Source organism: Polistes canadensis, unplaced genomic scaffold (assembly GCF_001313835.1).
Source record: "Polistes canadensis isolate GaletaPanama2010 unplaced genomic scaffold, ASM131383v1 scaffold_42, whole genome shotgun sequence".
In the NCBI taxonomy this organism is placed as follows: domain Eukaryota; kingdom Metazoa; phylum Arthropoda; class Insecta; order Hymenoptera; family Vespidae; genus Polistes; species Polistes canadensis.
In genome coordinates this window covers 3,222-27,008 of record NW_014569589.1, presented here as the reverse complement: position 1 = coordinate 27,008, position 23,787 = coordinate 3,222, and the positions used below count along the sequence as shown (strand labels likewise).

Genomic DNA, 23,787 nt, shown 5'->3' with positions numbered 1-23,787 from the left:
ACATTTTTCTTTAAAAAAAAAAAAAAAACTGCAATATCTTCTTCAAAAAACAAAACAAGGCGAACAAAGAAAAAGGAAAGAAGGGAAAAAACACAGGAGAAGAACTCACTCACTCGTTCAGTCCCTCCCACCCTCACTCGAATCCGAATCCCAAACGGGAATATTTCGAACGTGATAATGGTTCAATCTCGTTTAAAAAAAAAAAAAAAAAAGAAAAACTATATAAAAAACAAGGGGGAGAAAAAAAAAAAGGGTAGAAATAAATCACGAAAGCAGCGTCAGACGGGTATATTGCCGGAATATCGACAAGGTTCCATTCAAAGAGGATTTCCTGTACTTTTTTTATTTTTCGCCTATTTTTATTTTTCTTTCCCATACTTTTTTTCTAACGCTTTTTATCCAGAACTCTCTCTCTCTCTCTCTCTCTCTCTTTCTCTTTCTTTCTCTCTTTTGGATAGGAGAATCGCGAGATTGACGTTGAAAGCTCTCTTTCGCGAAGAGAGAGATCAAAAATACTGACAGACATCCGAAGAGGATCGAAAAATCGTGCCGAGGAAAATAAAAAGCAGAGGAAGAAGCTAGAGAGAGGTTCATGTTTGTCGGAGAAAGGGTAGAGCTTGAGAGGACCAAGAGAGGGAGCGAAATAGAAAGAGAAGGATGAAGTGGTCGACGAGGAAGAGGGAGGGACAGGGGGGGGAGAGGAGGAACAGGCCAGCTGACTGTCAGAAGGGGAACGACGCAGAGCAAAACTGTTTCAGGCAGTTTGCCTTTGACGGTGGAAGAACGTTGAGCTTTCGTGGATTACACGTACTATCGGTTCGATTCGATTCGAATTGAAAATCTTGTTTGACAAAGCCCGCCAAAATTTGTCACTTTCTTTTTCTTTTTTTCTTTTCTCTTTTTTCTTACATTCTCGAAAAGGGGTTTCGCGTTTTTATTCAACTTTTATGGAAAGTGTAAAGTGTGTAAAAAAAAAAATTTGATGGCATTTTGATATAAACAACCGACAGAGAACACTTTGTTAATTTTTTTTTTCTCTATCTATTTATTTATTAATATTATTTAATAATATATTTTTAACGGATTATTTATTGAAATTCTATTATAAATTGTTAATTTATTATTGTGTGAGAGAGAAAAGTTTATATTTAGTATTGTGTATAATATATTTAAAAGATTAAGTTTTTAGAGGTGTTTTTGGGTTTGGTTTTTGGGATATATTGATTTGAATTGTTACGGGATATCGATTTTTGTTCTGGTTCTAAGAGTTATTGTAGTTTCTTATTTCTTTCAAAAGTGTTTTCAAACGATTCATCTTGAAAAGATTTGTCGAAGGAGTTTCTTTGAAAGTTACGCTTCTAAGTCGACATTTCATCTTCCAAACCGTTGTGAATCATGCCGGGAGACTTCTTGATTCGATACAAGGTAAATAAACATGTTATACTGTAAACACGTATACAGGATTGGAATCTATCTTTTCTATTGTTTTTATTTTACAATATTACTATTATTTAGTTCGATAATTGATGTTCTATAATTACTCGGCAAACGATTAAAATTTTTATTCCGAGATTTTTAATTACGGTAATTTATTTTATTTTTTTTTTTCTTCAATGATATCGACGGTTCATATTAACAGGATGTCGCAAACAAATATTATCACACTTTAAAAACTTAAAACCCTTGGAACACATTGAAACATTGAAAATACACTAATAATCGCTTAAAACATTGTGTGATAACATTTTTTTGGCGACACCGTATATTTCTCATATTTAATAAAAAAAGAAAATGTAAAAACTAGACAACAAATATATCGTAGATAATATTTGATATATTTCTAAATGATTTCTTTCATCGATGCCTACGTCATTGCATATATCCGCTATTTTACGATGGTCAAGACTTCGTTTCGTAAATATTTGTCACACGATTATCGTCGTGATAGTTATAATACCGAGAACATTATCGTTATTATACAATGAACTATTATGAGAGGTAACATGCAATCGTTATGAAGAAAAAGAATAAGAAGAAAAAGAAACGAATATAAACAGGTATTATATTGCAATTGTATTTACTTTTTTCTTCAAATGAAAGAACAAATTGTGTGTGTGTGTGATATTCCTTACAATTAGTATTCTTCTTATAATAATCAATAGCTCTGATAAATAATACGTCATATGATCATTCGAAAATATAAGCAAAATTATAACAACAAAAAATTGTCTACAAAATATTCTTTCATTTCTATCTTATTATAATTATCTCTTTTATATTATTCGTGTAAAAACAAAAAAAAAAAGAACATGACTTGGGGGATCGTTTTAACGATGTAAAATATTAAAAGAAAGTACCCTGTTTTTTTTTTTTTCAAAGATATTAAAAAAAGATCGAGAAAATGATTTTTAAGAGATCTCGCGAAAAAAAAATCCTCGTGGAAATAGTTAAGATTAATAGATAATCGTGTACATATATATATATATATATATATATAGAGGGTAAAAACAAAACCGAGTGCAACGACACGAATCGATTAGAACGAGAAGTCTTTTCTATACGGAACGAAAGACTCCTTCTCGTTGGTTGTTTCCGCAGGGACGCTCACCTTGCGGAACTTGCACGTTAATGCGATCCCGTGCCATGTTATCTCACGATCTCTCACGTTTTTCAATGTTTTTCTATAGAACGCCCGATTACTTTACTCGGAGATCGAGATAACGTTCTTATTTCCATTTCCCTCTCTTTTTCCTTTTCTTTCTTTCACTGTCAGTTAAAATACGTTAAAAGTTTTTTAAACGAACGATTTTTATCATCGAGGAAGTCATTCTCTTTTTATACTCTTTTATTTTTATTTTAACGGAAAACAATCTATTATATTTATTAATCAGAAGAGGCACATTGGGGTAAATTAATTTGTTTTTTTTTTGTTAAGAAAAAATTTATATAAATAAGAAAATTATTTGTTTCAATTTTATATATTTATACAAACTTTTTGTATTAATAATTCATAATAAATCATTATCACACAATCTACGCGAAAGATACTTAATTGTAAAGAAAATAAGATAGAAACGAGGAAATTATTTGACGCGGAAAACGTGATTTCTCGGTTAAATTATTTTATCTCTACGTTTCAATTTTATTCAAACATTTTTTTATTAAATAATTTCAAAGCGAATCACGCGAATAAAATAAAACAAGGAAAACTATTTCCCATATATAGAAAACTTTTTATTATAATAATTTTCTCTTTCCTGCATTTAATTCTATTCTTTCATTAAAAGCATCGAATTATTATAAGACATTTCAATGAATCGAACACTTTCTGACAACATTTCCATCGGATATTTCAAATTACTCATTCTAACATTTCATTGGTACTCGATCTTATTTTATCTAACGAATCCAATTATAAAAATAGAAAGAAAAAAAAGGAATCTATAAAATGAAATGGGTTTTCTCATCACTCGTCTATCTTTCTCTCTCTTCCACCTGTCATGACAATTTAAAACGAACGTTTTATTATTTGACGGGAGTAAGTACCGTTCGAGATTAACTTTCAAAACGTTCTCACTTATTGTACTCATAGTACTTAAGTATACTTAACCAAATAATCGACTCGTTGAAGACGAGAGAAGAGAAGATTGCACGGCAAATGTTGATATCACTTTCACGTTGGCAAACTTTTTCTTTATCTTTTCCTATAATTTCTTCTTTCCTTTCTTTCTTTTTTTATTTTTTTTTTCGTCAATTATTATTATTATTATTATTATTGGTCAACAAAGGAAACCGCGAAACTCGAGGCAACGCAAAAATTCTTCCACTGCTGCGGCTCGATTTCATCCGCGTTGGATTTTATGTGTCGGTACGTTACCCCATGGTTTTAAATCTCGTGTCAATTTTCCTTTTATTGTTAGACGATTAATTCGCGTCCTGGAAGCGAAAGTAACCGCGGCGAATATGACCACCGTGATAAACTATCGTCTATCTTTTTTCTTTTTGGTATCTATTTTAGGTGTCTCATCTCTTTCGTGGAATCATAATCGCAATATTTTTTTGTTTTAATTAGAATTATTAAGTATTCATATATTTTTTATTTTTTACTTGAATTACAATTAATTTGATTAGCAAAAACAACTATATATATATTTTAAGATTTTTATCATCTCAATTATATCTTATCGTGTTTTAATTATTGGATTATCTATTTTCTATTTAACTTCGATTTCAGATACTTTGATTCACCTATATCATTAATAATAATGATTAATCATAACGATAAAACTGATAAAAATAAATGCAGAAATACTTCAAGATCTGTTTTTAAATTATTACTAATGAAAGGAAAACTATAATTCAAGAATTAGACAAGTACAAATTACTTTTTGAAAGTAATTTCCTAAGGTGTTAAATGTATTCTTAAGAAACTGAAATCCTTTTATTAAAAGTTCGACAGTTTCTCGAATCGAAATAGCTCAGAGGCTTAGTAGATAGTTCGATAGTCTTTCTAACGAGGACAAGACCTCACCAAGGACGTTTCTTAAAAAGAACAAATTGTATTAATTTAATATAGACAATTAAATTATTAAATAATAAAATATAACAAAGTTTTTGTTTTCGAAGTTCCTGTTTCGATATAAAAGATAATAATTAATTTGTTTTATTTTTTTTTTTTAATGCAAGAGTATAATTTTTCTAATTGTTGTTTAATGATTTAATTATTAGAGCATAATATTCTGCAATCAGAGCACACTGGATTCTACATATTCGTGGCTTTATGATTAACAAGTAGGTCATCCATTCGAGCCGTCCCAATCGAATTCCATCGAATTCCGAATCCGATTGCGTGAGTTTCATGCGAGAATAACGATATATGTATTCTATACAAGAGGAAGAAGTTTCCATAGAGTCACGCAATGTATATGTTTTGCCCTTTTCTATAAAATTCTATAAAGGAATGATTTTCTTTCACCGTTACATAAAATATATGTATATTTATATATCTTTTCTAATTATAAATTAATTACCTTATCTTTATCTAGATTTCTAACATGAAATAAAATGGATTTGATTAATAAATAATTTTTGTATTTTTTTGTTTTTTTTTTTATATTAAAAATAATGGCGTGTTATATTTATTTCATTGTAAAATATTGAAAAGTGTTTTCAATTAAGAAGAAATATTCTATATTATGTTAATAATTTAGATATAAAATAATTATTATTTTTCGTTTGTGTTAAAGAGAGAATACATACAAAAGTATATAACACAATTTTATTATTATTTAAATATGAAATATTTAAAATTTGCAATAATAAATATTACACTTACTTTTATTTATTGAGATAAAAAATATGAATGAAAATTTTTAATAACAAATATATTAAATTGTAAATCTATTGAATATTGTTTCAATTATTTATCGGTAAACAAAATTATATTTTGCTTATAATCATACGATAAACAAAAGGATGCACATTATTGCAAACAAACAAAGATTATTCTTATAACTTTATCTTATATTTTACCTTTCTCACTTTCAAAGTTTACCAAGTAAAGTATACAAATAATTGACTTCAGGGAATTCTCTCACGATAATGTTTCCACGAAAGTTTTCTCTTTGCGAATTGAACCACAAGAGACACACTACGTACGAGTATTACGTGTAATATGTGGATACTTTGAAAAGGTTTTAGAAAAAGGGATCCGAAACTTTTTCCAACCCTCTCTTAATCCAGTCCAAAAATATTTACGTGTATGTACATAGTTTAACACGCGAGAAAAAAAAAATGTCAACTCGTATGTTTTATTACGCAAAGATAGAAAGCAAAAATAAATGAAAAATAATGTTTTTTGTATTTGAATATATATTTTTCACAAGATTTCAAACTTATTATTTTAATCTCACTTATGTCAAATTAAAAGGGACACGTTATCTATTTTATTTCATGCGGTTGACAAACATGTAAGCGGAGAAGAAGAAGAAGAAGAAGAGGAAAGTAACTATGCATAGTAGTAATGCCTTGTTGCGGGTTTGGCCTAATTTAAGTGACGACTTACGGTACGGTGGTTCAAGGTCAACCGGAACTTATATCTCATAAAATGACTCGGTGGATGTAACTAACGAGTCAACCGAGTTCTTCACCAATGTTACGTTTAAGAATTATTTTTGTCATATTTAGGTGGTCGTCGTTCATATCCAATTTTGTTTGAACAAACTATTGACGTATATCTCAAATTACTACCTGCTTCTTTTTCTTCCTATAAAGTATTTACGTCACGGAATCTCGACTTTAAAGAGCTCTATGAGACCGGGAAATTAAGTTGCAAGGACTTCGTGTATGTGTGTATGCATGTTGTGTGGTCGACAGTGCGTGCATTCGTAGCTCTATTTTGCAGACTAACGACGATTTAACCTAATCGAGATGTAGGTATATACGATGGATGTAATCGGTATGTAAGAGCATGATTTTCAACTATTTGTAACGATAAATGAAAGAATATTTTATACAATTTATTTCCTCGTTTAAAGATTCGTTTTACATTCCTATTTAAGTAAGTCAATGAATGAGCAAAAATTTTACATACCATGTAAAATATTAGAAAGATTTATAATTATTATATAATTTAAATAATTAATTATTCTCTCGAAATTCTTTCTTATTACACTATCATCACAATAAAAATAGCCAACAATAAATTATTAAAAAATATTCTTTCTAATCAATACATAATTATAATACATTTTCATTAATAATATTATTACATTTTTACAACAAATTTATTTTAAATATTTAAATAATTTTCTGTTACACCATATATCGAAAAGTATAAATTCTATTACCACGATTAGTAAAATTAGTGAAAAATGTTTCCTAAGATATTTTTTTATCTCATATTGAATAATTATTTTCTTACACACTTATTTTATAATTTGTTATCGAATATACACACATCGTATAAAAATATTTATATATATACACACACACACACACACACAGATTCATATAAATACACGTATAATCGAGAAGAAGGTTTGACGAAGCGTATATACGTGCGTACGAAGCAGAGGGGGCTTCTGCTCGGAGGTTTCCTGTCTTCGTCCGGGATATGACGATATCCCCCCTGCTTGGGTCAGTGGCGTAGGCAATGAGGAAAAAAAGTCAACTTTCTCTTACAATGTCTTATCGATCATTCGAAATACGCGTACCCACCATTTTCTTTTCACTTTTATTTTTACCCTTTTCAAATTTATACACCGACATTTAAAACGAACAAAAACAAGAAAAACCAACGCGACAGCAATAAAAGAAAAAAAAAATAAAGAAAAAAAGGAATAGAATAAAACATAACAGCTATTATAAAGTGACGACAAGTTTTTCTTAATTAATTGAAAACGACCATAAAACACGATCGGAAGTAAGATTGCAATATCGTATTCCATGCAATTAAATATGCAATTAAAAAAAAAAAAAAAGAAAAGAAGAAATGAACGAGCCCGAGATATAATCGTGTAAGATTTTATTCTTCACGAGGAAGTTGCACAATAGCGTGTGTTACCTTGCGATTACCCGTACAACGTAACTGTGCAATTGTGTGCTATGTAAAAAAAAGGAAAGAAAAAAGAAAGAAAGAAAGAAAGAAAATAAGAAAGAAAGAAAGTAAGAAAGAAAGAAAGAAAGAGACTTTTCTTGTCTAGAGTAGAAGAACTCGGGGGGTCCCCTTAGAGTGTAACTCGAGAGTTTAATGTGTCTAGGAGAGTTTTATGTTGAAAAGAGGAAGGAAGGCTCGTTAAATTGATCGCTTGAGAAATGTCGGGTAAAAAAGCAACCAACCATCACCAAATCTTCCCTGGAAAGGTCTTCTTACTTTCTACGTATTACAAATGTGTGTGTATGTGTGTGTTTATTTCTATGTTTTCATAGTAATATAAGTTCGAAGTATGGGTATTGGCGAATGAGATTCGTCCGATGAGAAAATGGGAGCAACCTTTTTCTACCCTTTTTTTTTTACGTCGAATTCACCTCTTCATCCCTTATCCCCCCACATCCCTTATAACTACCGAACCAAGCGTATTTTCGTTTTCTTTATTGTCAAGAAACTTATCAAGAAAATCGAAGGAGTAACGAGTAGTTCTTATCTCGAAAAGAACGTTTTTCTCCTTTTCGTGATTTTCTATTTCTATTTCTTTCTCTCTCTCTCTCTTTTATTATCTCTATTTCTTTTTTACAACAAAGCAACTAAAGAAACGGCACTCTTCATGGTTCTTTTCGGTGAAAAGTAGGATACAGTACGTATGTGGCTTCTGGTATTCCAATAGTCATTTTCCAAACGTTTGATCGGAGGATAAAGAAACTGTTTTATTTTGCTGCTGAAATAGTTTAGAAAGAAAGAGTTATGGAATGAGTTTTTTGGGTATTCTCAAAAATTGGATATCGATGAACTAGACTTCTGTTATGCTACTGTATACTATTTTTTTTTTATATTCCATTGTTTATTTTTATTTAAACGTGGGCAACTTCGAGTTGCAATATTCCAACGATTTACAAAGTAATGATTATATTGTTGAAATTTTAAAATGATTTCTGATATTAAGAAATTATTAATTTATTTTTACGAGAGAATAATAACACAATCTAAATGATTCTTGAAATCTATTGATAATTAATTAAACCTCTTTGAACAATTTTTATAATACAAGTTTTCGTGTTTTTGTAAAATCCATTTCTTATATGCATTAATGGTAATATTTTTTCGGCTAATTAAATATATATTTATTAAAACAAATATATGACTAAGATACGATTTAAATATCACTATTACATGCAAGTAATTACTGACACGTTTAAAAAATATGGCCTAAATAAATAAACGTGGGAAATTTTGAACATAACATTATTCTATACATATTACAATAAACCTACTAAAAATAAGGCATAAATTTATACTACTCAAAACATCACTATAACGTACGCACATATTAAAATGTTTCAAAAATATTTTTCCACATGAATGAACGTGCGAAATATTTAGCAAAATAGCACCATTTCACATATATTACAATAAACCAATTTACAATAAGATATAACGCAAACTTGTATTATGTAAAATATCATTATTACGTATACGTAAATATCTACACGTTTAAAAAAAAATACGCTTCAAATAAATGAATGTGTGAAATTTTGAACATATCACATCACTCCAAGTAAATTAAAACAAAACTTATTAAAATACTACATAAAGAGGAGTCGAATTCGAAACATTTCCATTAACATATACGCGTACTACTATAAATTACAAAAAATCTGATAGAAATGAATGTTATGTTAAAAATTTGGAAGATAGATAGGAATAAACGAGTTTGTTCGTTTTCAACGACCGTAAACGTGACTTTGACGATTTCCTTTTTCTCTCTTTCTCTCTCTCTCTTTCTTTTTCTACGTATCCGTGTTAATTAATTTGCCCGGTTGTTAAAGAGGACAGGGCCATAGGAGGAAAAGAATTGACACGTTTAAATCGTCCAACAAAGGAGCGAGTTAGCGTATCGCGCGTGCTGGAGCGAACGAACGAGCTCGCAGAAGAGAGTATGAGCGGGTTACGTGCTTCGGTGACATTTAAGTCGCATATATGCTCGCCTTATTAAGCACGCACGTTGCCTGCCCGTGTAAGACTCGCGAGGCGTTGACGAGAGGTGCTCGTATTTTTTAAAGTGACACTGCCAGACGTTTTACATATACTATATTCTTACTACATATTATAATACACAGCTTTCGATTTATTTGACTATATACAGTTCCATATTTGTATGCATGTGTATATGTATGTGTGTGTATGGATATGTATAGTTATTTGCTTATCATATCTATGGATGCATGATTAATGTATGTATGTATGTATGTGTGTGTGTGTATGGATATGTATAGTTATTTGCTTAACATATCTATGAATGTATGTATCTATGTATGTATGTGAATATATTTGTGGGTTTAGTTATTTGTCCTGTCATAATATGTATGTATGAATGTATTTTGTATGAATTTATTTATGTACTTTGTTATTTGCTAGTCATATATGTGTGGATATGCGTATGAATTTATGTATAAGTGTATAAATGTATTTATTTGTATAATTATTTGCTTGTTATACGGATGAATGTATGGATGTATGGTGTGTAAATGTATTTATATGTAGGGGTATGTATAATTATTTGCTTATCATATGTATGCATAGTTATTTATTTATTATATATGTATATGTATGATGAATGATTTTTGGATGAATGCACTTATATGTGTGTGTGGGGGTATGTGTAGTTATATTATAGCTCATGACGTGTGTATTTTGTTATGTTTTGTGGATAACAGCCAAGGGTAGGGTTGTTAACGACGTGTCTCGTCCAAAAAGGAAAAGGAAAAGAAAAAGAAGAAGTAAAAAGGAGGAAGAAAACAAGGCAGGTGTGTTGCACACGAAAAACTTATGCTGCTTCTTCGTTGCTTTTCTTTCTTTCGACGTTTCCATCGTGGAACACGTTGATGAGAAAAGTCAATGGGACGAGTTCGGGTCGTATTTCTCTGGAAATAGAGAGACGAGTAAAAAGTATAGACATATTCTCTCTTTTTCTTTTTTTTCTTTTTTTTTGAAACAGAGTAAGGTTGAAAAATGTGTGAGCGTATATTTTTTGTTTCTTGTACTCTGACACGAATTTTTATCGCGTGTTTGTTAAATGAAATTTTTCTCTTTCGCTTATTTTATATTTTTACAATATTTTCGTGTCTTTGTTAATTATATGTATTTTCTATTATTATAGTTGAAAAATAAAGTAATAGAAAATAGGAGAATATTAATATTTATAATGTGCGTGTGTATTTTGTTTTTATTTCAAATTAAATTTTTTCTAATTAGCTAATGTTAGCCAAAATTTTTTCTATGTTATTTAATCTAAAAACAATTTTTTTTTTTTTTTATTAATCATTGTTAATTATGTACTTTATTTGATATTTTAATTGGGAAATAAGAGAATATTGATAGAGTACTATACAAGAGAAGAGAATTGAATTGGATCGATCCCACTTAGTATCTGCGTTGTAACGCTTTGAAGAGGGTAATAAAGAGATAGATAAAAAGTATGAGAGAGAGAGAGAAAGAGAGAGTGTGAGAGTGAGAGAGAGAGGGATTCAATTGATTTGCTGGAATTGATGCACAAAAAGGCCTTTAATAGGTGTCAATTATCCTCGCCCACGGTTTCCGACCATTATCCAATCCTGAACGTTCAAAGAGAGGTGCAAAAATTTGTTCATCATAATATCGTTGATATTTAAAAAGATTTTGTTCGTTCCTCTAGTTAATTTCACAAAGCCGAACTAAATTTGATTTCATTTGAACTAATTCTTCATAATATTTTTTTTATTCAACCGATCAGAATCATTTAATCGTACCTCTATTTTTTTTTGTTTTCTTTTTTCGTAATTAATTTATGTTTTCTTTTTTTTTCTTTTTTTACGAAAGTTCAAAGAACGTTGCATAAATCTTTTCGGTTTGATATTGAAAACGATTTTACGCACGGACAAATTTCACGAATTTTCATTTGATTTGATCTGATCTGATCTGATTTGATTTGATTTGATTTGATTTAATTTGATTTGATTTGATTCGATTTGATTTGACTGGAACAAATTTCTACTCCTTCGATCCACCGATTGGCAAAAAAATAAAATTCAACATTATCGTTCCTATTTTCTCTTTGTTCTTATTCTTTTTGTGATTTCATTCATTGGTTCTTTCGTTGAATTTTTTTCACAGGATATAAATCTGACGAATGATAAACGATGAATATCGTGATATTCGAAAATGTGTGTGTGATAATGTAATAAAGTTATAATATTTTATGTGTTTGTTCGTATCATGATGAAAGGCCAATAATGTTAATGGTGAAAGGAAATTTTATTAATGTGACGAACGTTAATGGAACTTGGATCGTTCTAAAAACAAATAGAATTTTTAAATAATTATTATTATTATAAAATATGATAAAAATATGTAATAATAATAATTATTATCATCATCATCATTATTATTATTATTATGAATATATAATAATACATATAATATTATTGTAACTATTATTAATTATTCATACTAGTATATATATATATTAATTTTTTTCTAATAAAAGTAGACATATGTGACATAATGTAATAAAGTAATAATGTTGATGACACGATGAAAAGTCGGTCATGTTAATGGCAAAAGGAAATTTCTGTAAGTAACGAGTGCTAATGGAACGTGGATCGTTCAAAACAGGATTTTGCGAGATCGATAAAAAGGGTTTCGGTCAAGGGAGTGGGTCGTACCTAATGAAGGATTAATTAGGGCATCGCTTTTGTATATGGATCGCGTATATGCGCGATGCACCTCGACACATTTCTCTCTCTTTTTCATTGGTCGATTCTCTGCGGTCCGTTTCGACGATAAAATGGAACGCTAGCAAGAGATATCCATCGGCTTTTTATCCGAAAATCGATAGGAAAAGAACAAAACGAAAATACAAATAGTCCGATAAAAGTGTTCTCAAGTTTCACGATGAACTAAAACAAAAAAAGGAAAAAGAAAGAAGGAAAAAAGAAAGTCGATGATAATTATAATATACTTAAAATAAAAACCTAGAAAAAACAATTATGTTTGATCTATTATCGTTCTACGATCCTTAAAATATGTTTCAGAAGGTCTATAAATAAAATAAAAAATATGCACGTAAACGTAAATGCATAAACACACACACACACACACACATAGACACCATCGATATTCCTTCAAGTAGGACGAGAACTTGCAGTGTACGCTCGATTGCGTAATCCTAGTGGTCAAAGGGTCTGCTCCTTCGGATTAGTTAGTAAAAATATCTATCTTTGTGTTATGGGGCAACGTGTGTGATTGACGTCAAAAAGAAAATAAAAAAACCCGCGCTGGAATAAGGATAGAAAGAGATGGAAGAAGAATGACGTCAGTACGGATAGGTCTTTAATAAATTTCACGGTGCCTGAACACTGTTTTATATCAAAACCAACAAGGATAAGATAATCGGGATCTAACGGTTTACAGAGATAATTTGGATAGTTAGGCGATAAATCGTATGTTCGTATATTAACTGGTTTCGAGAATGTAGCATGAATTACTTAAGTAAAAAAAAAAAAAAAAAAGGGGCGTGGGGTGAGATAGCGAAGGCGGATAGAAGATAAATAAATTTGTCTTATAACCGATACGTTTTGAATGCTTATATTTCTATCTACGAGATAATTTATTTCATCTTATATTAGACTTACTTAAGCGTGTCGAGTGAATTTATTTATTTATTTATTTATTTATAAAATAGGACGACGAAGATAAAGACAGTGGGAAGAAGAGGTAATAAAAAGTATGGATTAAAAGTATGGAAAAGACATTCCGCAGTGACATAGAACTTCAACGAAGCATGACTCAATCTACGTCACTTCACATCGACATGCTCTTTTGTGGTTGTGTAGACCTCGTAAGTAAGTAAGGTCACCTCGATCCACCTGTCGTGAAAGTGAATCCGTTGCGTCGTCTTCTCTTTCTCTTTCTTTTCTTATTTTCTGTACCAACTTTTATTTCTATCTTTTCTATATATCGAACAAATCATTTTCTAGAATTAGTTAGCATAGAAATTAATGCAAAAATTCGATATTTTACATTTGAATGATTATTATTTAATATTTTGTTTAGTTATTTCAATGCTTTATTATAATTTAACATTTTTTTAAATATATATATAAATTTTCTGTTTGCGATTTTTAGTATTTTGAAAAATCAATTACATATTTTAATGGTAATATTGTTTGTTCGGTGTATGCAAGAATCTGACGTGTGACGTTTCAACGATCCTTTTTTAGTTATTTTTTTCTTTTACATTAAAGGAAATAAAAAAAATGTGAGCACCTTTCATTTGCAGGATTTCTATCAGACAAATTTTTTCGAGTGTTTATATTATCATCGAATATATGAATAATGTTTGGGTATTATCTATCTCTTATCAAAACTGAATTTTGCATTTCAATACTGCATAATCGTTGACGTGGAAAGCGAACGATAAAGTGCAATGTTTGTGATGGAACTAATCGATTATCTCGATTTTTTGTTCTTTCGGCAGGACGACTCGGTCAACAGAAATATTTGTTCGTATGCAATAATAGTCATAGAAATTTATTCATCATTGTCCAACATTTTGTCGAAATTTTGAAAAATATTTTCTGACAGAAATGTAATAATGGCATACGAATTTCTCATTATTATGTTAAAACGAATAACAATCGGTTCGGAACTAGTTGGATGCCGCAAGAATTTGTCGATGATCAGACATCTATTTCGAAAACTTTCTTTTTACATTTTTATTTAAATAAAAGAGAAAGAATAATACAGAATACACGATTTATATGAAATTACTAAGACATTTTAAAAGCCAATAAATTGATTTTACCTAAATTAATTAAAAAATAAAGTAAAATCATACTAATTCGCATAGTTTCCTAAAATTATCTTAAACTATATAAATTAGTCGAAAACTCTTCGAACAGTTAAAGCGTTAAAAGCAACCAAATTTAATTTCAAAACTATTTAACAATAAAAACAAACATTAGGCCTAAAAATATTAACTCCCTAAAAATCATCTAAAAAAATATCTTCAATCAATCCGAAAAATTCTTTTACACCAGTCGAAGTCTTAAAAACGACCGAAATTGATTTCAAAACTATTCAACCAAAGAAAAAACTAAAGAAAATAAACATCTCGAGACTAAAAATATATTACCAATCAATCCGAAAAACTCTCTTTTACACTGGTTAAAGTCTTAAAAGTAAGCAACACCGAATTAACTTCGAAACCGTTTAACGAAAAAAAAAAAAGAAAAAAAAACGAAAAAACATACGAACACGAGAAGGAGAAGGAAAAAGGAAGAAAGAAAAAAAGAAAAAGAAAATTGAAGCCCAAAGAGGGGTAGTAGACAAATAGTTTTCCCTCAAAAATATCTAAAATACTTTGTTAAATCTAGAAGAGAGAGGTAGCAGGCTTGTTTGAGATCACTCGAGGTCACATAGAAAGAGAGAGAGAGAGAGAGAGAGTGTTAGAGAGGACCTGGATAGCAAGAAACTAAATTTAAACATTGAGTTGGTAAGAACACTGATCCACCACCGGGAATGGAATGGAATGGAATTCGAAATTCGGGCGCGTTCATATAGTTGGATATATGAACAGAGAGAGAGAGAGAGAGAGAAAAAGAGAGAGGGAGAGAAAGGGCTAAGGGAAATGGTACGCCATCTTCTCGTTGAATAAGGGAAACAACCCCCCGCGATTGATTTTTCGCGCGAACGTACCGCCACCGGCGCCGTTTACCAAATAAGGAAGAGGACTCGAACCCCGCGCCACTACAAAGACCCCGGCGTCGCGACGCTGTGTTCTGCAACATGGCCGCTTGCACCGACTGACAGTTGTTGCTCTTACTTCTAACGACGCGTACCACCTTCCCTTATTTTTTATTCCTTAGTGATATTTATTCTATTTATTTTCTCTTGACCGGGTGAAACAACATTATTATCTACGCGAAATACTTCTTTCTTTTTTTTTTTTTAAATTATTTTTCATTCACAATAAATATCATGCGTCGTCGTTACAAATTACGACGCGATTCCGCAACGGTGAGTCTCGTTAATTCGTTAAACAAACGTCGTTTTTGTTTCATTTATTTTGATTTTTCTCTAATTTATTGTTCGAGGATTGTTGTTATATATATATGGATAGTATAGAGTTTGTTTTTATATTTGTAAATATATTTAGGACGATTAAACGGTGGATACGTAATCGTCGTATACTTCTTTGTTGGTTTTATTTATTGTTATTATCACAGTTATTCTATGTGATATGATATGTTATTTGCCAATTATTTTCTTTTTTTTTTTGTTCATGATTCTTGTTGTTTTTTTTTCGGTGCTGCAAAATTTGAATATATCATTTTTATTTGAATTTAATTCAATTTTGAATGACACAGATAGTGACACATATGTGATCGGAAAATAACCGCTAAAGTTCATTGTTCCTGGAAGACCAGTTCGTAAAGAGCAACGTACTAGTTCCATCGATTTATCCTATTTTAATTCCATTCATAGTCTCACTTTGTGTGAATTGATTAGAAGTATTCGATAATGGGTTGCTTATTTCAAAGAGATCAATTTTTAACTTCGGTCAGTGATTAACAATGCATTTATGTAAATAATAATTTCGAAAGTTTATTCTTAAACTTACAAATGATTGTTAAAAAAGTTACTATTAGTTGACTTCTGATACTTTTCTAATATATTTTTTTTTATCGGATTGGTTGTTATTATCGATAATAAGACAGATCGAAAATCCTACATATCGGTCCATTAATCTTAATCTTGATAACGAATTGAAGTTGCTATTCACAACACACATACACACACACACACACGCACACACGTACATAGTTATAGAAAGAGAGTTCGTATAAATCGTGGAAGATCGATAACCGATCGTCGATAGAATTTCAAACACGATTCCTTCGAGTAGTAGACTTGCATCGAGCATCTCGAGTACGATAAACGTGCGATTAATCAAGAAAACGTTGATGGAGTTTGGTTCGTTCTAACGTAACTACAACACGATATAGAAATCTAATTAACAATAATCCATACAATACACACCCTTCCAATATTTTCTTTTGAATACTGTTAATTAATTTATTTACTCTTATATTAAATTATATATATATATATATATTTGTGAGATATTTTATTTTAAATTTGTATTATTATATTAATTAATTAAAATTAAATAAATTTATAGAGAGACATTTATGAATGAAAGGTCTAGTAAACAAACGTTGTTTACGTGCTTACGTTTCTCGTAGTAAGCATAATTCAATACACTTGTGAAATCACTCGCGGTGTATGCATAAATGCATGTATATGTGTATAGAAGTATGTACGTGTACGTGTACGTGTAAATAAGTGTTGAGAGGAGGACAAAATTTCTCTCGGTGAGATTTTCACTGAGTATAATTTTAGATCTCCTGCAAGCTACGAACTTATTTCTCCGTTTTTTTTTTCTTTCTTTCTCTCTTTCTATCTTATGAGGGCAACATTCTTCGTTGTAATAGATATTAGGAGAGATTCTTGTTGGAATAGCATAATATAAAAAATATGAAATATTTTGTTACTGCATAGTGTGTCCTAAAATTTATTTTACCGAACTTAAAAACTTAGACATTTTTTGTTAAGCAAATATTTGTAGTATTGCCATACTTTTTTTTTAGAAAGATTGTAACTAAAAGATTCATATTTTGGAGATGAACTATAATTATTTATAATGATTTAATAAAAATAATATATCCTTACCGCGTATCTCAAAGCGAGTACGCCAAATATTTTATAATGAAATGAATAAAAACTAAAGCAGTTAATTATTTGTCCTTTTGTTAAGTCTTATTTGGGTAAAGCGACTTTTGGGACATCCTGTATTTAAATTATTCACCGTTAGAACTACCGTAATTCGTTCCCTTTTATGTTGTGTCATATGTAATTATTTTCACCATGCGTATGAAAGAAAGAAAGAAAAAGAAAAAGAAAAAGAGAGAGAGAGAGAGAGAAGATTTAACCGTGACTGGGAACTTTCAGATAAGAAAGTCACGTAAAGTATTATCGATCGAGTATTTTATAAAAGAAAACTGCTGTACAGCAGCAGCACGTAAATACAATTTTCTTTAGAGTGGATATTAACGTATGGCAATAATAACACCTGCGAGACTACGCAAATGATTACAGAAGACAGATGGTGGCATCAATTTCTCCAGTAATAATAATAATAACTACACTAACAACACTAACAACACTAACAAAACTTGAAAAACGTGGCTTAGCATTTATCCAATCGATTAAAATAAAAATTTCAAATTTACTAGAGATTATAATTATTTTCTAATTATTCACCACGCGTTAAATCGTGTCGTGTCAATCGTTGAACAAATTTTAACACGAATATATTAAATCCGTGTACGCTTTCAAATGTATGTGTGTGTGTGTGTGTATGCCTATGCGCGTGTATACCAATTTCAACTATAAGTACTTGGACGGAAATGATACGTGTCGGCAATTCATAGGCTGTGTGGTAGACCAGGATTGATTGTAATTTTAATCGATTCACGTGCCACCATAAATTTAGCAATTATCTTTGGGGATCGGTTCTTCTCCCCTTTTGACGATTATTTCGTAGCTAATAGGTTCGTGAAAGATCGTTTGAAGGTACCATCACCACCCCCTCCTCCTCCTCCTCCTCCTCCTCCTCATTCTCCTTCACCTCCTTCTCCGGCTACACTTAATCCTCTTCCTCTTCCTTCCATTATCAAACTACATTCAGGTGAGGTCAGCAGCGAGTTTCATTTGTCGGAATTACCGGAAGGTTCATCCCTCATCGACGAGTTCGCAGAATCCATTTATTCAGCCGTTTCGATACAGATAACTAGAACCCCTCCCTCTTTTTTTTTATACCTTTCTTTTTTTATACATTGTCCTCCACCCCCCTCCTCCTCCTCCTCCTCCTTCTATTTCTCTTCCTCCTCTTCTTTTTTCTCCTTCTTCCCTCCCACCCTTTCGAAGGTAATGCGCCAGTTCGTATCTCCTCTATGCAAGATTAACGTTTCATAACTGCCAAGCTGTCTATCGAGAAAAGAGCTTTTTATACTTTCTTTCCTGTCTGGTATAAATTCTTGAATCTTTAATAATTCTTTGGATTTATCGTGTATTTTAAAGTACACACTTATTGCTAGTATGTATTAACTTATATCGCGAGTACTCGTTTAGATCGTTGAAATTTATTTTGTAGGATTTTTTTAATTTTTCTCTCTTGTTTATTTTTTTTTTTTCTAATACAGATTATTGGATAAACTAGTTGTTAATTTGTATCATTTTAGATGCCCTTTCTGTTGTAAGTCGATCCTGACCAAAAAGTACTGGGGATTCAGGATGGGAAAGCTTTTGAGTCTTCTGGCTCGGGACGAGTCTACCTGTTGCACGCCTCAAAAGTACGACGTCTTTTTGGATTTCGAGAGTAAGTTGGAATTTCCTTTTTTTTATTTTGTTTGTTTATTTGGTTGTTTGATATCAAAGAAATGTATTTCTTTTTTCATACCTCTTATCTTTTTTTTTTTCTTCAACTTGTAACGTTTTACAAGACAATTTTAACAAGATTTTGAAAAATATAATTGGCTACGTTTTAAATATAGATAATATAAAAATTGATTTTTTAAATAATATGTACAATTTATTTGTTAATTTATGGTTTAGACGCACAACCATCGGATATCGAGCGCGAGACATTCGATGCCGTTCAAAGGGTCCTGAAAAATTCCGAATCTATTTTAGAAGAGATTCAATGTTACAAAGGAGCCGGAAAAGAAATAAGAGAAGCAATATCGGCCCCTACGGAAGAGTGCCAACGGAAAGCTTATTTGACCGTAGCACCCCTCGTTGCAAAGCTCAAAAGATTCTACGAATTTTCTTTGGAATTAGGTACGTATGTTTTTTGCTTAAATTCTTTTTTCCTTTTTTTTTTTTTTTTTGTTTTATTTCCTTCCACGTTGCGACAAAATAAAATATACCCTTAATGTCGTTGGAAAAAAATATCCTGACATCAGGTATTCTCTTTTTTTATTTTTTTTTTATTTTTTTTTTTATAAAGGTAGAAATATTTTTTTTTCCTCGTCAATTTCCATATTTTTTTTCGAATGAAATAAATTTCACACTATAATTAGATCTAAAAGAAATTTTGTTATTCCCTCAAAGTTGCTTTTAAAAAAAGTGTGTCTATATAATATATTTTAATATCAAAAAAAAAGTATTTTGCATTGATTTTTTTGTTTGAAAGCGTGATACCAAAAGTAGTTTCTCTATTCCTCTTTTCATTTTATTTCCATATTACAAAGTAAGATATAAACCAAATGGTGTTCGCAAAAAATATTACGATTAAATGTATTTTTAAAATATATAAATAGTTAACAATATTTTTATAAATTTATTTTGGATTTCATTTTTTTTTAGAAAGCGTAGTACCAAAAATATTGGGACAATTATGTTCCGGTAACTTAACACCAACGCAACATTTGGAAACCCAACAAGCATTGGTCAAACAACTCGCTGAGATCCTTGAATTTGTATTGAAGTTTGACGAGCACAAAATGAAAACTCCAGCAATCCAAAATGACTTTAGTTATTACCGTAGAACATTAACGAGGGCATCGTTGACACGACAAGACAATGCGGAGAAGGACCTCGTTGTTGGGAATGAGTTGGCTAACCGAATGTCCTTGTTTTACGCCCACGCAACCCCTATGCTTCGTGTTCTTAGTAACGCGACCATTACCTTCTTGATGGACGTAAGTGCTTTCTTCAACTCTCCCCTTTACTTTTTTTTTTCTCTTTGATTTTATCGATATCTAGGACATTCCTACATATAACTATAGACCTAAATACATAGATTATTATAGTTATTATAGTACAGTAATAGGTTATTCTTATGCGAATGTTCTAACACGCGATTGAAATTATTTAAAATTATTCTTGGAATACGTAGGAAACATTTTTTTTTTAAATTAGTATAAATTAAGTAAGCGAGAGTGTAGAAGTAGCGTAGATCTAAAAAAAAAATAATATTTGAAAATCCCAATTAAGAATTAAAGTTATTACGAAAATATTTCTCTTGGAATATGATGCAAAATATTAATATAAAGTCATCGTGTATAAATTTACATAAATTATATACTTTTTTTTTTTAATTAGTATAAATTTAATAGGTATACACTTGAGAAGAAATGTAGATCTTGAAAAAAATAATATTTGATAATCCCAATTAAGAATTAAAGCTCTTACGAAAATATTTCTCTTTGAATATGACGCAAAATATTAATATAAAGTCATCGTGTATAAATTTACATAAATTATTCTCTCTCTATATTACTCTCTTCTATTTCTAAGTGCAAACCATAAAATAAAATAAAATCGAAAGTTGAGAAATGAAGTTAGCGAGAAAGTAATGATGCGCGGCACTAATTCTTTCTACTTACGCAAGATAATCCCGTTGGTAATGAATTTTCGTTAGTAATGCCTATCACAGAGACATAATTAACAAAGTAATGCGAGACCAAGAACAAGTTCCTCTTTATTAAAGACGAACGAATAATAATCTGCATGTACATAAATATGGGTCCCTATGTTATACATAAATTTATCCTATACATATCATGTGTACACACACATACAAATTCGTATATATATATATATATATATGCCAATATTATATACCAAAAATATATATATATATATATATATATATATATATATGTGTGCGTACCTATGTGTGTTGGGTATAGCTGAGTCACGCGAGTATTACTTTCTTGATGAATCTAAGTGGTCTAACTTATTTACTTTGTTCCATTTTACCAAATCGAAGATACTTTCTTTTTCTTTTTATCTTTTTTTATTGGCGTTATTTCCGGCCATTAGACTTTCCATTCATACATCAACAATCAAGGAACAACGGGCTTCTTTATATTTGCTATAAATCAAATGACATTTCGATTTTTTCCAAATTACTATTAAACTACAGTTTGTTGTTTAAACATGAAATAAAAAATTGATATCTTTTTTCTCATTTTTATAGACGTTAATTCCAGCTATTAGATATTCCATTAAAACATTATCAATCGGGGAAACAACGAACTTCTTTTTCTTTTTATTCGCAACTCGTTAATTGACATTTTGATATTTTTCAAATTACTACGAACATGATTTCTAATATAAATGTACTTGCGTATTTTTACACACGATATTATGTTTGAGTTTAATAAAAGGAATTGTAGGAGGATTATTGTAATATAAAAGAATAAAGAGAAACTAGAATTAAAAGTGGTCGATTCTACTGTTTGCTCTGGTGGAGCAGAAAATTGATAGGCATCGGACGTTGGAATTCAGATTACACGAACTCACTTTGAACCATTATAGGGAATAATGGAAGGTAGCGACAGTTAGGTAAACGTTAGGTATATAGTTTCAGGCAAAAATCGATACACTGTCTACCAAGAACGATATTCCTGCTAAACATTCAATTTCATCTAAACTCAGGACCGTACTTATATATTTTTAAAATACTCTAAAATCCTCAACAATTACTACACTCTGAGAAAAAAAACAAATCTACGTCAGTTAATCAAATTCATAAAATCTTTTTCTTTCTGTTTTGGTTTCTTTTTTTTATTATTGGTATGCTAAAAATACGATTTTTCAATTTAGTTATACAATTAAATGATTTATGCGACCCTGTTGTAAGATTGTTAAGAAAATTTGTTTAATTTTTTACGAATCGATTAAAATGATAGACATTTGTTTGTTTGTAATTTTAGAACGAAGATATACCGAGGGAGAATATAACTGAAACTCTTGGGACGATGGCTAAAGTTTGTTTGAGAATGTTGGAAAATCCGTAAGTGAAATAACTTTGTAAAACATTTTTAAACTTTTATCATATACATATTATATAATATATCTCTTTTTCTTATTTTCTTTTTCTGCCGAAAAACATGTATATAACATTAATTTATTTCGTAGAAATCTGCTGGCCCAGTTTCAACGAGAAGAGACTCAACTATTCGTATTGAGAGTTATGGTAGGATTGGTTATACTTTACGATCATGTTCATCCACAGGGTGCTTTCGTCAAAGGTTCGAACGTTGACGTGAGTACTATATCTCTCAATATATAATTATATTTACTAATAAATTTTAATTACGATTGATTAATTCTTCTCTATTTAAAACAATTCTTTATACAAAATTACGTAGATGTATATTTTTGAAAAATGATTGATAATTAGTTTATAAAAAAATTGTTTAAATAAATGAATATGGATATCGATGACGATTGACAATTATTCTATTGAAAAAAATATTGAAATAAAATAACGTAAAACAAATGAATTTTTATAATTGATCGATAATTATTCAATAAATAATTCATGGATACATTTTGACGGTGAATGATAATCGTGTTAACAAACGTTTTGTTTAAAATTACAGGTAAAGGGTTGTGTGAAATTATTGAAGGATCAACCGCCGTACAAAAGTGAGGGTCTTTTGAATGCGTTGCGTTACACGACGAAACATTTGAACGAGGAGAACACACCGAAAAATATAAAAAATCTTTTAGCAGCATGATTACCGAAACAACGCGGCTGCTGCATCAGAAGTTGAATGTGTTCGATGGCCGCGAATAAATCCGGTTTACGAATTAATCATCTCAAATGCGAGGTCACTATCGTTTTTTATCAGCGTATTTTAATATACGACGGACATTACGAGAAAGAGTTATGCGAATGAATTAAAACGAACGAAAGAAAGTAAGCAAGCAAAACAAAGAAAAGCAAAGAAGAAAGGATTGAGGAAGGAAAGAATGAAAAACGAATGAAAAAAAGAAAAAAGATGTCCGTGTGTATATACGCCATGATTATCCCTTGCGACCTCTGGATCCTAACGAATAAAACAAAAAATACCAAAAAACAACAACTACCACCACCACCAACAGCACTACCACCACCCCGTTTATTGTGGATGCTTGGCTATGGCTACTGGACCACGAAGTCTTTCGAAAACGCTAAACGTTTATACAAAAAAAAAAAAAAAAAAAAAAAAAAAAAAAAAAAAAAAAAAAAA

General features: G+C 30.3%; 1 protein-coding gene across 3 annotated transcripts; it reads left to right on the top strand.

Moving 5' to 3' along the window:
- The first annotated feature begins 1,117 nt into the window (after positions 1 to 1,117).
- Positions 1,118 to 23,741, top strand: LOC106784944 (protein FAM49B). Of its 3 annotated transcripts, XM_014744981.1 has the most exons (8): positions 1,118 to 1,425; positions 13,377 to 13,532; positions 19,000 to 19,136; positions 19,373 to 19,597; positions 20,126 to 20,460; positions 22,483 to 22,562; positions 22,688 to 22,814; positions 23,155 to 23,741. In XM_014744981.1, the coding sequence occupies exons 3-8, from the start codon at positions 19,052 to 19,054 to the stop codon at positions 23,290 to 23,292; spliced, it is 990 nt and encodes a 329-aa protein (XP_014600467.1). In that variant the 5' UTR covers positions 1,118 to 1,425; positions 13,377 to 13,532; positions 19,000 to 19,051; the 3' UTR covers positions 23,293 to 23,741. The 3 variants fall into 3 exon arrangements, with proteins under 3 accessions (XP_014600467.1, XP_014600465.1, XP_014600466.1); XM_014744979.1 differs by lacking the exon at positions 13,377 to 13,532; XM_014744980.1 differs by lacking the exons at positions 1,118 to 1,425; positions 13,377 to 13,532 and adding an exon at positions 15,497 to 15,712.
- Positions 23,742 to 23,787: the final 46 nt, after the last annotated feature.